Raw genomic sequence first — 17541 nt, 5'->3', positions numbered from 1 at the left:
TATTATAAGGCCAGGATTACACTTGTAAGTTTTACTTACGTAAGTAGGTCACAAAGCTATTTGCTAGAATGAGATAAGGATATTCATATCTCATTCTGTAGTATAGCTGTGTCCCTACTTACGTAAGTAAAATTTACAAGTGTAATCCTGGTCTAATATTCACCGCTACATAAGTACATGAAGCGGTACAGAAGGGACGAGGGTTAGTTTTATGACCATCTTTAACGGTTATGTCCGTAAATGGATGAGCATACGTCATAAGCTATAAAAGCAGGTAAAGAGGAAGAAAAGAGGTTTATTATAGCTGTCGGCGGCACATCATGGAAGTTACAGCTTTATTAAACAAATATGTCTTTATAACAGACCCTTCAAAATATTCTTACATAAGTTATGTCTTGTTTATATTGATTAGGTAAGGGTAAGCCAAACTCGAAAGTGGCCAACGGCGGATGATCCCCGCTCGTGATTCCCTTAATCAAGTGCACACGAAAGGGCGCTCCGTTACTTTAACATATCGCCGATTCGCCGTCCGCCCTCCCTCGTCAATCTTCCCTAATAACCTTTATATGGTACATACTCAAGCGTACGTGATACGTTAGAAAAACTGATTGGAAAGCGCTTGGTTCCCGAGAAACTCTTTATGGTTGTTTTCCAGTTGTAAGTGCTGTAAGCCGGACCGTAGACTGTAGACCAAGCATTATTTATAAAGAATGGAGGATTAAAATTTAATTTATGAAATACGAGTACGCGTTGAACTGTAAAATTTAGCGGTACGGCTATCACAGTGTATTAAACTTAGATTTTTTTAAGGGTTTGAGCGGCTCATATGTCTAAACATTGTAAATATTAATGTTCGCTTGGTTCCCGAGAAACTCTTTATGGTTGTTTTCCAGTTGTAAGTGCTGTAAGCCGGACCGTAGACTGTAGACCAAGCATTATTTATAAAGAATGGAGGATTAAAATTTAATTTATGATATACGAGTACGCGTTGAACTGTAAGATTTAGCGGTACGGCTATCACAGTGTATTAAACTTAGATTTTTTGAAGGGTTTGAGCGGCTCATATGTCTAAACATTGTAAATATTAATGTTGATTTATATTATAATTAATGCGGTTTGTTTTTGATTTTTTTTATTGTAATATTATATTATGAGTAAAGTTATGGGAACAAAGAGGATATAATAAGATAGAGCGGTACTGTCATAATAAATTTTGTAACCACTGTAAATTCAATGCCATCTATCGACATACTTTAAAACTAAAAATGAAGATTTATAAGAATACGTTAAAATGTATTTAAATATGGATAAATTATTTTTTTATTTGCATTAATTATTTTTATTTGAATTTGACCCATATTCTTTCACTGATATGCGTTAAAATTATAAATAACAAACGAAACCGTCAACGCCCTCTATACGAGAGTAGGCCAAAACTAGTGGCGCCATCTGATCGAGAATCAAATTTTCGTGATTTTCGAGGCACGTTTTTTCCTTAGACTGTATCCATCTAATAATAATAATAATAATAATGTCCTCCTCGCCGTGTCCGACGACGGCGACTCCAACCGTTTTTAATGGGAAACATGGAACGCTCTAATGTGGCTTGCGAAGCCAAACTTGGTTTTGAAGATGCGATTGCATGGTACGCAATGGAGCTGGCCGGCTGAATTGTAGGTGTAGGTGTACGAAGGCTTCGGGCGCGTCTTACGGAGATGGCGCTTAGCATCCAAGTCTTCTAAGCGCCGCTGCTCGTATTGCTTTACACTTATATGAACAGTTGCGCGCCATGCCGTTCTACACATCGCGCTGTCCTCCCAGGAATCGCTCGGTATACCGCAAGTGGATAGGTGACGCTTGAGGACGTCTTTATGGCGCAAGTACTGGCCCCCTGTTTCCTTTTTCCGCTAGAGAGCTCGGAATAGAACACAGCTTTGGGTAATCTGTTATTGCCCATGCGCACGACGTGGCCACCCCACCTCAGCTGATGTTTGATGATGAGTGCCTCGATACCAGGCATCTTGGCGCGACGCAGGACTTCCGTGTTCGGTATTTTGTCTTGCCACTTTATGCGCAGAATTGAGCGAAGACAGCGTAGATGGAAGGAGTCCAGCCTTTTAATATCTGCTTCGTAACAGCACCAGGTTTTTGCGGCATAAAGAAGAGTTGGTATGACTATGGCTTTATAGACCATAATTTTGGTTGTTAATTTAAGGTCATGTGATCGCCAAACACGGTTGTTTAGTTTCCCAAACGCTGCGGCTGCACCGGCTATCCTGGATGGTATTTTGGACGTCAGGCTATTGTCGTTCCGGAGCTGGCTTCCCAGGTACCTAAAGTGTGACACTTCTTCCAGATCCTTGCTATCTAGTCTGATACTGGAGTGCTCTATGTGACAGCCCCTAGGCGGTTGCACCAAAACCTGTGTTTTTGTCACACTTATAACTAAGCCAAACTGACGACATGACGTGTTAAGGGAATTCACGTAGGATTGAAGGGCTTCCGCAGAGTCCGCCATAAGGCAAACGTCATCTGCGAAAGTTTACTAATTTGACGTTTGGCCCTAAAACGAGAAAGGTCAAAGATAGATTTGTCTGCTCTCAAAATTATTTCTATAAGCTCGCTACATGATTTGGTTGCGTCTTTCAATACAGCAGCAAAGTATAACGCGAACGAAAGATACAAGATCCGACATGCAGGTTCTGCCAGGAGTCAGAGGAGACTGCAATGCACATTCTCTGTTCCTGTGGACCACTTATGTCAAAAAGAAGTACCTACTTAGAGCAGCACGTACTGCAACCCTATGAGGTTCAGAACATTACGGCCCAAAAAATCTGAAATTTTCTGGATTCAACGGGCATTAGTAATGAGCTTTAAAGGGCCGTCACAATAGATCACTGTTTGGTCGACGTGACACTCAAAGGCCTACATCGCCCTAATAATAAATAATAACGCGAACAGAGTGGGCGCCAAGACACATCCCTGCTTTACACCGCATGTGACTGGAAAGGGGTCTGAGAAGTTCTCTTCGTGCCGAACTTTTGCCATCGTGTTATCATGGAATTGGCGTATTAAGTTAACAAACTTCACACGGCAGCCAGTTTTTTCAAGCACAACCCAAAGGGCTTCCCGTGGTACTCGATCAAAGGCTTTTTCTAGATCGACAAAGCACATAAACAGAGGACGATGTTGTTCTAGACTTTTTTCTTGAACTTGCTTAACTACAAAGATGGCATCTACTGTGCCTCTGCCTGGGCGAAAGCCACATTGCTTTCTGGGAGCAATGTTTCCGCAAGAAGGGTTAATCTTTTATTTATTATATGAGCAAGGACCTTACCGGCAGTAGATAGGAGTGAGATGCCTCTGTAGGAGCTGCAGTCAGAAATGTCACCTTTGCCTTTATATAACTTGCAAATGGAGGCATCTTTCTAATCTTGCGGCACGATTCCACGTTCCCATATCTTCGTGACGAGATCGAACAGTCTGCTTTTAATGTTAGGTCCGCCATATTTGTATAATTCTGACGGCAAGCTATCCAGCCCTGGTGTCTTGGAGTTCTTTAGTCTATTTATTGCTGCATTGAGTTCGACAAATGATGGAGGATTGGCAAGGTCATCTTGCGTGGGTAAATTTTCAATTGCCTCGATGTATAGTAAGTCAGTGGTCTGGGTTGGAGGATTTAGAACATCACTGAAATGCTCTGCCCATCGGTTAAGAATGTCGCACTGCTCTGTCAGTCGGGAGCTCTTATCTTTGTTGTAGATAGGTGCTATTTTCTGCGATTTTGGTCCAAAGATACCCTGAAGACATTCAAAGAACCTACCCGTTTGATTTGTGTCTGCATATAGTTGCATTTCGGTTGCTTTTTCTGTCCACCATTTATCTTTTAGAGCACGAACCTTTAGCTTCAGACTTAGGTGTGCCTTATTTCTTTCAGCGGTATCATTAGTACGTAGGGAGCGTCTGAAATCGTCAACAAGTTTCCGGATATCCGCGTCAGAAGCGTCGAACCAGTCCTGGTTTTTCTTTTGCGGTTTGCCAATTACTTGTGACGCACAGCTATGCAGGAGTTATATCTATCTTTGATGGGAATAAAAATCAAATCAAATCAAATCAAACGGACAGCACTGCAAATTCCGGGACGAAACGCCGGAAATTAAGGTAAAAAAACATTTCATACATTATGCAACTATAGAGGTTTTCAAAGTTAAGTAATCAATATATTTCGTCGCCTGTTTGAAAGAGATCTTGACCCCCGCTCCGGGTTTTTCTTGATGCAAAGGCTGTCCATCACAATCCAACGCGGCAACGCAACTGGTGTGATGGGCACCTTTGCGTCGGGGACAGCCCAGGACGGGTTTCAGTAGGTAGTTTTATACACATTTAGTTTATATTTATATTTAGGTTTAGTGATTAAGTTTAGTTTTTAATCATTGTTACCTATATATTTGCTAAATCAATATATTGTCAGTTCATACTAACTATGCATCGAATTACCAAACGACAGAGTAACACTAATATACCTATGTCTAATTCGTATGAAAGTATGACGCGTCTATAGTGGCGTTCCAACAAATTGTCAAAAGCACTGCCAATGATTAATACAGTATGTTTCTATTTGTTGTCAATTATTGGAAATAACTTGTTTAATTTTTTTTTATCTTTTGTTCTAATTAAAAAAATATTAACGTTGGAGCATTCCTGAGAAGTAGGCTGAATGGCTAAGAGCATCATGTATATCATGATCAATTTACTTTTAAGTAATAACTCGTGAATTTGTTTTATTTATGTAGATTTTGAACTGGAGGCAGCTTTGGCGAGTATTACAATATATTTTACTTTATTTAATATAGGGTGTCCTTAGCCATTGGACAAAGCTGAATTGTACATATACATATCAGTATACCAAGTATCATAACAACCGGTGTAGCGGTTACGAAGAAATTAACAAATTACGATTTTTTACTTTGGAGCAGCCTGTATGTGTTTATTAACACATACATGCTGCAGGAGCTATTGCTCCTGAGGTAATAAATAGTATGTAACCTTCTTCGACCTTATTATCTTTTTTATTTATGACATTAATAAGATTCTGACTTATGACAAATGCCATCATTGCCGCACATTTTCGAACTAGTTGTCAAAAACACTGCCAATGATTAATACAGCATGTTTCTTCTTGTTGTCGATCATTGGAATTAATTTTTGTTTAATTTTTTTTTTATCTCTTGTTCTAATTAAAAAAATATTAACGTTATAGTCATACTTGTTATGGCCATTTTTTGCCCGGATGCTGCACTTCATGATAAAAGCAAGCCGCTTTGCACAGTGCTAGTAGGGACCAAACTGAGTGATTTGACCCGCAGCAGCGCAAGTTTCACCCCTTAGGAACAGAGATGGCGCCACTTCTTTAAAAAATATTTCAAAAAATTCTACAAGCTAAACCAATGAACCGATTTAAATGTTTAATATCTCAAATGAAAGCTCATTATATAAATTACTTTTAAAAAAATACTCAAAAAATATATACTGATTACTTTCGACAAAAAACGGCATCTTAAGTTTTTTTTTTACTCGATTGATAGTTTTTACTTGGTTTCTCAAAAAAAATGTATGGAACATAAATAGCTTAATGCATGTATATATTACTGAATAAATAACAAGTATTATAAAAAAAACCCGACACCGATACCTCTCATACTTCACGAAATATAAAAGTTTGAATGTGAGTGTAAATTTCTTCAAAATATATTTCAAAAAATTCTACAAGCTTAACTATTTGACTGATTTCGATGTTTAATATCTCAAATAAAAGCTCATTATATACATTACTTACAAAAAATAATCATAAAACATATACTGAACCCTTTTGGCAAAAAACGGCATCTTTTTATTTATTTTTCTTACTCGATTGATAGTTTTTACTTGATTTCTTAAAAAAAATATTATGGAACATGAATAGTTTAATAAATATATATATAGTACTGAGTATATAAAAGTATTACAAAAAAACCCGACACCGATACCTTTCATTCTTCACGAAATATTTAAGTTCAATTATGCACGTTCTTACAAATAAATCCTTTAAAAGAAATCTTCAACCGCAGTAAGTGCACTGATTTTAATATGAAATGTGTCATATGAAAAGAAATCACCCAATTTATTTTAATAAATAAAAAAATTATCAATAAAAACTGAATAAAGTTTTTTCCTGGTGGTGAATTACAAAAAAAATATAACAAATCTAAAATTAGGAATTATTTTTATTTAAAGTGACTACATTTGTAAACAAAAAACTTAAATGTCCTCTTCGGGTTCATATTTACTTATTGCAACCATGGTTTTATAGGTATTACAAATTCTTGGTAGTTCCACATGGACCCCGTGGGGGCATAGCAATAATACATGCATACTTAGGGTCTAATCTTAAATCTATGTGTATAATATAAAAGTAGGTCAATTTAGTAGTTTTTATACATATAAGCCGAATTGAATCAGATAATTGTCAGTGTATTAAATACAAAAATAAAAGGGCAACTAATTATTATTAGGTGATGTCAAATTATATGGTTCACCGGTAGATGTAAAACTGAAAAAGAAAAGTCGTTTTGAAGTACTCGTACCATTCCAATACTACAAAATCACTGATCATACATGAACTGGTTGCTGTAGATTACTGTTGAATTATTTTTGTGCCTAGTTGATAACCATTAAACCTAAAATTTTGTGCCAGACCTATAATTAGTGGTCAGCATGCAAAATAACCCTGGATTGAAAATTACATTAACTTACTTTTGATTTGTACAGCCACATTTGCATGATTTACACTGGGCTGTGCATGGCCAGCTGACGCGACGACACCCACAATGCATAGTTTCGCAGCCAGATTTGCAGCCACAATGGTCCAAGAGGCTTAATTGAGACCAAATCGCGGTAACTGCCGACCATTCCGGAGTCCAACTCTCTTTTTCCTCAGTCCATCCCCAAAAAGATGTACATGGTATGGAAACTTCTGGTTTCAGAGCGTTTCCCCATATATGGCCCTCTTGGTAAGCTGCTCGAAGTGCATGTTTATAGAGAGCAGCTGATGTAGGTGGCAGGGTTGGCAGGTTCTAATTTCTCGGCCAAATCAGATTTGTTCCCTGAACGACGCCCTCCATTGACTGACAACGAAGGTGGACAAAATTGGTTTTCGTACTCCAGTACAACAATTCAAGAATTCTTCCAAGAATTCGTTCAGATCAAGCTGCCTTTCTCTGGCCACTATAAAAAGACGGGAAAATAGGAGTATGTCAACTTTTAAGTTTTTGATTTTGTCAGTTGTCAGGTGTGTAACTACATATTTTAATTTTAGTATAAAGTTACCCTAGATTTGTGTTATTGTTTGGCCAAACGGAACACATAAACGTAAATGAAGTTCACAAATATTTGTTTGCTTCAAAAAAACAAGCTTGTGACAAGCCTGCCACCTACATCAGCTGCTCTCTATAAACATGCACTTCGAGCGGCTTACCAAGCGGGCCATATATGGTGAAACGCTATGAAACCAGAAGTTTCCATACCATGTCCATCTTCTTAGGGATGGACTGAGGAAAAAGAGAGTTGGACTCCGGAATGGTCGGCAGTTACAGCGATTTGGTCGAAATTAAGCCTCTTGGACCATTGTGGCTGCAAATCTGGCTGCGAAACTATGCGTTGTGAGTGTCGTCGCGTCAGCTTACCATGCACAGCCCAGTGTAAATCATGCAAAGGTGGCTGTACAAATCAAAAGTAAGTTAATGTAATTTTCAATCCAGAGTTATTTTGCATGCTGACCACTGATTACAGGTCTGGCACAAAATTATAGGTTTAATGGTAATCAACTAGGTACAAAAATAATTCAACAGTGAATCTACAGGCACAAAAATTATCCAACAGTAATCTACAGCAACCAGTTCATGTATGATCGGTGATTTTGTAGTATTGAAATGGTACGAGTACTTCTCAAAACGACTTTTTTTTTCAGTTCTACATCTACCGGTGAACCCGAAGAGGACATTTGAGTTTTTTGTTTACAAATGTAGTCACTTTAAATAAAAATAATTCCTAATTTTAGATTTGTTATATTTTTTTGTAGTTCAGCACCAGGAAAAAACTTTATTCAGTTTTTATTTATTAATTTTTTTATTTATTAAAATAAATTGGGTGATTTCTTTTCATATGACACATTTAATATTAAAATCAGTGCACTTACTGCGGTTGAAGATTTCTTTTAAAGAATTTATTTGTAAGAACGTGCATAATTGAACTTAAATATTTCGCGAAGAATGAAAGGTATCGGTGTCGGGTTTTTTTGTAATACTTTTATATACTCAGTACTATATATATATTTATTAAACTATTCATGTTCCATAATTTTTTTTTATGAAATCAAGTAAAAACTATCAATCGAGTAAGAAAAAAAACTTAAGATGCCGTTTTTTGCCAAAAGTATTCAGTATATGTTTTTTTAATATCTTTTTATAAGTAGTATATATAATGAGCATTTATTTGAGATATTAAACATTAAAATCGGTCGAATAGTTTAGCTTGTAGAATTATTTGGAATATATCTTGAAGAAATTTACACTCACATTCAAACTTTCATATTTCGAAGAGTATGAGAGATATCGGTGTCGGGTTTTTTTTATAATACTTGTTATTTATTCAGTAATATATACATGCATTAAACTATTCATATTCCATACAATTTTTTTGAGAAATCAAGTAAAAACTATCAATCGAGTAAAAAAACAAACTTAAAATTCCCGTTTTTATCAAAAGTATTGAGTATATATTTTTTGAGTATTTTTTTAAAAGTAATGTATATAATGCGCTTTCATTTGAGATATTAAACATTTAAATCGGTTCATTGGTTTAGCTTGTAGAATTTTTTGAAATATTTTTTAAAGAAGTGGCGCCATCTATGTTCCTAAGGGGTGAAACTGCCGCTGCTGCGGGTCAAATCGCTCAGTTTGGTCCCTACTATCACTGTGCAGAGCGGCTTGCTTTTATCATGAAGTGCAGCATTTTGTTCATAACAAGTATGACTATTAGAGCATTCCTGAGAAGTAACCCTACGTGGGATTTCAGGGTTTGTCCAATGGCTAAGGTCATCCCAGGTTGAATTGAATTACATAGAGGTTAGGTTAACTACTCAAAAGCGAATTTAATTCCTTACATTTTCAACACACCTAAATATTAAATCATTTATCATTTTATAATTTGTATCTGAGGATGTTTTTGGTATGCTTAACATATTCAATCATCAACGTACCATGATAAATTGCGTTGTGTAGCTGAGTTTGACGTTATATTACCATCGGTATATAAAATATGTTTTTCACGTAGCTCTTTCTTGTCATAATTAAATTGACGAAAGCCTATTCTCATGTTAATATTCAGTGTACCGTATTTTACGCTAATTATAAACGGTTCAGTACACTAACGACATAATGAAAGCCGTTTTGATCCAAACTTATTCAAAAGAATATTGAAGTTGTATTTTATTAAAATAATAAAAAAGATAGTTATAGTTTATGTAGCCCATTGGTCGATTTGCGTAGTTTTCCTTGACCATTTGTTATATATGCACTCATGCTTGACACTTATTAGTACATTGTGCAACGAGGAGCGTAAGTTAAATATTGGAAACTAGGTCATTAGATTCTAGACAGCCGTAGGCTGGAGTGAATTAAAGACTCGAGTTTGCAATATTCTTTACCCCAGAATTTCACACAATGTATTTTTAAGGAAAAAAAATTTTTACGTACACCTGCAGTAAATAAGATCTTTTTCGAGCTGCAAGTGTAATGAAAAATAATAATTTTTTTTTTAATCCTCTTTGTTACATACATCGAAAGAAATAAGCAAATAATAGATGCCTTGTAGAATGCTCTTTGATGCCTTGTAGAATTGGAACATTTTAACATTTGAAAATCGACATTGTGAACTTGTGATTGAATCAACAGCATTGAGCTGTCACACTGCGTAACTTTTGATATGCATTATTTATGACGACTGGTCTGGCCTAGTGGGTAGATAGTGACCCTGCCTATGAAGCCGATGGTCCTGGGTTCGAATCCCGGCAAGGGCATTTATTTGTGTGATGAGCACGGATATTTGTTCCTGAGTCTTGGGTGTTTTCTATGTATTTATGTATATTGTATATATCGTTGTCTGAGTACCCGCAACACAAGCCTTCTTGAGCTTACTGTGGGACTTAGTCAATCTGCGTAATAATGTCTTATAATATTTGTTTATTATTATTTTTATTTATTGTTATTCACAAATAAAATACTGCACTGCCAATGACATTATTTACTTATCATCCGACAAGTGAAACAAACAAGCTATCAAAAATGCGAAATAGCCTATCCCGGTTGAGAGTGTTGAAACTCGCTTAATTGAAGCAAACATGCACTATCGTGAATGTATTTATGTTTCATTAAAATACTATTTGTGTTTAAATATTTAATAAGTTAAAATTCAACTGCACAAAATACAAAGATTTCGTTCACGCATATACTTTATTATCTGCCCTATTTAACATCAAAGGCATTTTAACGGATATAAGTACCGTGTCAAAAATGGAAAATATTTTCGCGAGGTTTGTCCTGGTGCTGGCGGGTTGGTGCGGGGGTGAGAAAGCGTTCGCAAATTAATTCCGGTACCGTTCTTTGATCTCGGCAGTAGGTATTGTTGGCTTGCAGTACAAATAAGCAGAGAGGCGCGCCGCGCCTCGCCGGCCCGTCTGTGATGTCTCCATAATTGCTCTCTCCCAGGTGACTCGTGTCGACGGTGAACTCATATCACGGGACTGACAATTTATACAAGCGACTTATAGCTCGATACATTTGCCACTCCGGATATAAATTCTAGGAACCAGGCCTGTATAACGCCTGCTGGGATTATTTCAAGCTGAATGTATGCTCAGGATGAGAAATATTCGACTTGGTATATGAACAACTTAAAAAAATACAGGTTTCACACTTTTACCTGTAAACAAGTTAATTATTACATATTCTAATTTTCGATTAGTTCTCATACACGTAGGTACACTGTCACCGACGTAATTAAGTTTCGTATATTTGGTTCTCGATATTTATTTTGAAATGGTTTTTGCGATTGCAAGTCGTTTTTACGAATGGGGTAATGTATTTTAAAATGTCTCTCGTGTTCTGCTTGCAGTGGAAAGTGTAAAAGAAACACGTTTGTGCCCGTAATAGGATCCAATCATTAAAAGTCTCTTCACAACGCATCAGTTCTAAGTAGTGTTGTTTCATTGGTTGATTTGAATATGCTACAGAATATTTTTTAAACGTGCGTTATAATTTTTTATTTTTTATTTTGGACATGTTGTCGTCTTTTTAGGGTTCCGTAGTCAACTAGGAACCCTTATTATTATTTCGCCATGTCCGTCTGTCAGTCTATCCGAGGCTTTGCTCCGTGATCGTTAGTGGCATGGATACCTAAATCAAGCATTGCGACCGAACGGTAAAATAAAACTACAAAAAAAAGTTAAAGATGTCACGTGTGTCGCGACTGGCAAAAAGTGTATTGCTCGACAATTTACAACAATTTAATACTACAAGCAGAAGGAGTTGAAAATAGAGTTCCGGTTAATCCGGTTATAATATCAGAGGAAAATTGTTGATCATTAGACTTTCCATTTGTCACGACATCTGTTGTCGAGTAGCAGTACTAATAATGCCGCTACTTGACGCTAGATGTCGACTACGAAAATAATAGAATAGAATAGAATAGAATAGAATAGAATAGAATAGAATAGAATAGAATAGAATAGAATAGAATAGAATAGAATAGAATAGAATAGAATAGAATAGAATAGAATAGAATAGAATAGAATAGAATAGAATAGAATAGAATAGAATAGAATAGAATAGAATAGAATAGAATAGAATAGAATAGAATAGAATAGAATAGAATAGAATAGAATAGAATAGAATAGAATAGAACAGAATAGAACAGAATAGAACAGAATAGAACAGAATAGAACAGAATAGAACAGAATAGAACAGAATAGAACAGAATAGAACAGAATAGAACAGAATAGAACAGAATAGAACAGAATAGAACAGAATAGAACAGAATAGAACAGAATAGAACAGAATAGAACAGAATAGAACAGAATAGAACAGAATAGAACAGAATAGAACAGAATAGAACAGAATAGAACAGAATAGAACAGAATAGAACAGAATAGAACAGAATAGAACAGAATAGAACAGAGTAGAACAGAGTAGAACAGAGTAGAACAGAGTAGAACAGAGTAGAACAGAGTAGAACAGAGTAGAACAGAGTAGAACAGAGTAGAACAGAGTAGAACAGAGTAGAACAGAGTAGAACAGAGTAGAACAGAGTAGAACAGAGTAGAACAGAGTAGAACAGAGTAGAACAGAGTAGAACAGAGTAGAACAGAGTAGAACGGAGTAGAACGGAGTAGAACGGAGTAGAACGGAGTAGAACGGAGTAGAACGGAGTAGAACGGAGTAGAACGGAGTAGAACGGAGTAGAACGGAGTAGAACGGAGTAGAACGGAGTAGAACGGAGTAGAACGGAGTAGAACGGAGTAGAACGGAGTAGAACGGAGTAGAACGGAGTAGAACGGAGTAGAACGGAGTAGAACGGAGTAGAACGGAGTAGAACGGAGTAGAACGGAGTAGAACGGAGTAGAACGGAGTAGAACGGAGTAGAACGGAGTAGAACGGAGTAGAACGGAGTAGAACGGAGTAGAACGGAGTAGAACGGAGTAGAACGGAGTAGAACGGAGTAGAACGGAGTAGAACGGAGTAGAACGGAGTAGAACGGAGTAGAACGGAGTAGAACGGAGTAGAACGGAGTAGAACGGAGTAGAACGGAGTAGAACGGAGTAGAACGGAGTAGAACGGAGTAGAACGGAGTAGAACGGAGTAGAACGGAGTAGAACGGAGTAGAACGGAGTAGAACGGAGTAGAACGGAGTAGAACGGAGTAGAACGGAGTAGAACGGAGTAGAACGGAGTAGAACGGAGTAGAACGGAGTAGAACGGAGTAGAACGGAGTAGAACGGAGTAGAACGGAGTAGAACGGAGTAGAACGGAGTAGAACGGAGTAGAACGGAGTAGAACGGAGTAGAACGGAGTAGAACGGAGTAGAACGGAGTAGAACGGAGTAGAACGGAGTAGAACGGAGTAGAACGGAGTAGAACGGAGTAGAACGGAGTAGAACGGAGTAGAACGGAGTAGAACGGAGTAGAACGGAGTAGAACGGAGTAGAACGGAGTAGAACGGAGTAGAACGGAGTAGAACGGAGTAGAGTAGAGTAGAGTAGAGTAGAGTAGAGTAGAGTAGAGTAGAGTAGAGTAGAGTAGAGTAGAGTAGAGTAGAGTAGAGTAGAGTAGAGTAGAGTAGAGTAGAGTAGAGTAGAGTAGAGTAGAGTAGAGTAGAGTAGAGTAGAGTAGAGTAGAGTAGAGTAGAGTAGAGTAGAGTAGAGTAGAGTAGAGTAGAGTAGAGTAGAGTAGAGTAGAGTAGAGTAGAGTAGAGTAGAGTAGAGTAGAGTAGAGTAGAGTAGAGTAGAGTAGAGTAGAGTAGAGTAGAGTAGAGTAGAGTAGAGTAGAGTAGAGTAGAGTAGAGTAGAGTAGAGTAGAGTAGAGTAGAGTAGAGTAGAGTAGAGTAGAGTAGAGTAGAGTAGAGTAGAGTAGAGTAGAGTAGAGTAGAGTAGAGTAGAGTAGAGTAGAGTAGAGTAGAGTAGAGTAGAGTAGAGTAGAGTAGAGTAGAGTAGAGTAGAGTAGAGTAGAGTAGAGTAGAGTAGAGTAGAGTAGAGTAGAGTAGAGTAGAGTAGAGTAGAGTAGAGTAGAGTAGAGTAGAGTAGAGTAGAGTAGAGTAGAGTAGAGTAGAGTAGAGTAGAGTAGAGTAGAGTAGAGTAGAGTAGAGTAGAGTAGAGTAGAGTAGAGTAGAGTAGAGTAGAGTAGAGTAGAGTAGAGTAGAGTAGAGTAGAGTAGAGTAGAATAGAATAGAATAGAATAGAATAGAATAGAATAGAATAGAATAGAATAGAATAGAATAGAATAGAATAGAATAGAATAGAATAGAATAGAATAGAATAGAATAGAATAGAATAGAATAGAATAGAATAGAATAGAATAGAATAGAATAGAATAGAATAGAATAGAATAGAATAGAATAGAATAGAATAGAATAGAATAGAATAGAATAGAATAGAATAGAATAGAATAGAATAGAATAGAATAGAATAGAATAGAATAGAATAGAATATAGAATAGAATAGAATAGAATAGAATAAAAATAATTTATTCGTTAGCACACACAAATAGAAAGTTATACAGAACAGAGAAACATAAATAAAAGAAAAAGTGCCACGAAATGGTCTCACCTCAGCATGTTGCTGGCGACTTCCAGCGCTGATCTTCCGGTGAGACCATCCGGTGAAACAATCACGACAGGTAACAAGAAAAACAACAAAATTAATATATAATATAACATACAAAAGACAGAGACAGAGATAAGTTAAAAATAATTATTACAATAGACACTATGCACAGCTGTTATATCCGGCCGAACTCAGCTTGGCCGTACATTATGCCTAAGATTATAACTAGCGCCATGCGGCAGATACGCAAACTAAACTAAAATGACAGCTAAGTCAGGTCGATTTTATCAGAACTTCTCTTTGATTAGAACAAAAGCAATACTGTATCAATCTAAATTTGACTGCTTAAGTGCTTACAGACAGCCGCAAGAGGGCGAGAACAAAGTTTTTTATATAAAGTAATTTGCCATGGCAATGCAAAGGGAACGTAATCTAAGTGGTAAGTAAAAGCAAAAAACTACAGGCAGCTCTTATCGTGTAAGCAGGTTTCCTGGCTAAGTTGGTGGTTAAGCATGTACTTTAAGCTTCGTTTTAAAATTATAAATACTTTGCAGATTCCTCATTGGCGGCGGCACGTTATTCCAACATTTTGTAGCCGTATAGCGATAGCTGCCCCGGAAGGCTGCTGAAGCGTGGCGTGGCGTCAACAATTGAATCCCACAATTACGGCGGTCGCGGAGCCTAATGCAAGACAACTTGTTAAAAAGATATGCAGGGGTTTTATACTTCAGAACTCCGAAGAGCAAACAAGGCAAATGAAGTTTACGTCGGTGCTGCATCTTGAGAACCTTATGACTATTAAGAAACGGAGTGACGTGGGCTCTCAACGGAATATTAAAACAGAAGCGAGCACAGGCATTTTGAACACGTTGTATGAGTCTTTATGTTTTAGCAAAAAGTCTAGGCCCAGTTACAACATCCATATAGTTCAGTTTTGATAGTACAAGTGACTCGATCAATTGAATGCGCAAGGGTTCGCTTAGGTATGGGCGAATTTTATATAGCACTTTAAGCTTGTAGAAGCAACTCTATAGTCATTTTGGTAACAAAACTAATGTATGGAGTGAGCACTATGCTTGCTTATTTCTCTATGCCTACACTGAACATGGCCCGACATGCTTTTGGCCGATTTTTTTAAGTTTTCGTGTTCTATATTTTTTTCTCAAAACATTATTTTTTTAATAAAATTAAACTTTTTAAAATAGAAACTAATCCCATAGTATAGGTACCTGTAAAACAAAACTAAGATCACTGATGTCAAAAATTGATATTATGTTACCCTTTTTTCGAGTATGCTCCTTTTATAGTTTATAAGTTCTACTGTCGTCATCAAAAGCGTATACCTACACATAAATAATGTGATTTATCAAGTGTCATTGTGAACTGTATCAGAGGGTTTTATTAAGGAAAATAGCCTTATCAGTGGCCCAGTGCCGCGGGAGCGGGAATAAAAAATAACAAAGTATCTGTTACACGGGGATAAGCCAGCAAAGGGGCAGCTTTCAATTCGCCGGCGCTATCTCGACGAGCCACAAAAACATCGCCCTAAGCCTAAGATCCTTGTGTTGAGACTCGTGGGGAAAACGACCACTACACCGTATACACGCCGCCGCGATTTATACGCTAGATATTCTTAAGCGTCCCATTATTTGCAAGGAAATTCTATGCTGTGAGACTCGGTGTTCACTTAAAATCTGGAGATAAACGTGCATGGCCTGGCTTTTACATCTTTCACCCTTCAACAATTTGGCATTTCTTTCAAGATATTTGATATACGAATATATTCTTTCGTGTATATGTTACCGTATAAAGCCGTTTTAGTGAAAACGCGTTTTCACTAGTTAAAAGTAGTTTTCCGTAAGGCCTCGGTGAAAACTAGTTTTAACTGGGTTTTTTAGTTAAAACTAGTTTTCGCAAAGTGCCTTGGTGAAAACTACTTTTATTTGACTAACTGTTCAAATAATTATTTCAATGATAACTAGTTTTATCAAATATGTAGGAGTCAATATATATATTAAATACCTACATATAAGCTGCCGTAATTTAGTGCGCGTAGTCAACCTCCAAGATGTTTAAAAACATTGAGATAGAATATAGGCGAAAATAGACAGTAGGTAGAAATTCGTTTAATATTTGCTTCAGTTACACGTATGTATTTATTATTGTTTTTGTGTATTTATGAACACAATATTATGTAGTTTAATGCTTTCTCTAGTGACTTTACATATTTTGCATAAGTACAGCGCAAAATACTTATAATGAGTTTTCTAGCTAATCTCGGGCCAAAATAAATTCTAATTAAAAAGTTCACCGAGATACAGATAGCCAAGAGTTTTACAAGATGCACGGAACTTTTGACTCGCAACATGTTCCCAGCTTGGAGTTGACGTTTCCATCAGCGTTGGAGCTGGAAATTCAGATTTACAGTCTGGAACACGGCGCCGCCGTGTGAGCGCCAAATGCAAAACACTTATCGCCCTCTCCGACTGCATATTACTAAAATTTTCACGAATATATCTGAGTGAGGCATAAAAATTTAAAACGCTACTGTGATAACTACGCGAGTTTGTTATACTAAACAAATTGTAGGCCATAATGAAACTGGGCTTGTGGATAGTGCAAATGCAAATCGGTCCGGTCAAACCGACCGACCTCTGGTTAGGAAGCTATACCGCTCAGTTACCATTACCAACGCTTCAACTACTTTTTTAATTTAGGTAAAGAAATTTTTTATCTTCAATTTTAATTATTTACACTGAAATAAGGTACCAATTGTTACAAAAAAGTTCATTTTTTTTTGAAAACCACGAAACTGATGTAACTAAACCAATATGTCAATTTTCTGAACCCTTTTTTCAACCCTTATTAGCCGAGAATGTGTAGGTCATACTAAAAAACATTTCACTATGAATCACATACACACATCTGATCAGCCAGAGTTTGGAAACGGCCAATTTTTTGGTATTTCGTGTTTGGTCTAATAGTACCTTAAAGTAGTTCTTCACTTACCTATTCACGTCGCACTAAAGGTTAAAAAAGCATCCTGTATCAAAAAATATTAACTAAGTGCGGATAAGATATACAATTTTCTTGCAAATCTCAGAACTTATAGTATCATAAGTTTGAATTGATA

At 36.8% G+C, this 17541-nt stretch overlaps 1 protein-coding gene across 1 annotated transcript in view; it reads right to left on the bottom strand.

The window, feature by feature from the left end:
* Positions 1-3428: 3428 nt before the first annotated feature.
* Positions 3429-17541, bottom strand: part of LOC134756214 (uncharacterized) — an 84225-nt gene continuing 70112 nt past the window's right edge. Inside the window, exons 5-6 of the mRNA XM_063693043.1 lie at positions 3900-4045; positions 3429-3800 (exon numbers count right to left, since the gene is read on the bottom strand). Coding sequence (XP_063549113.1) covers positions 3429-3800; positions 3900-4045 — 518 coding nt within the window. The remainder of the gene's footprint in view (positions 3801-3899; positions 4046-17541) is intronic.

Source organism: Cydia strobilella, chromosome 3 (genome assembly GCF_947568885.1).
Source record: "Cydia strobilella chromosome 3, ilCydStro3.1, whole genome shotgun sequence".
NCBI lineage: Eukaryota > Metazoa > Arthropoda > Insecta > Lepidoptera > Tortricidae > Cydia > Cydia strobilella.
Note: the sequence above shows the minus strand (reverse complement) of the source record. Positions and strands in the feature narration are given on the sequence as shown.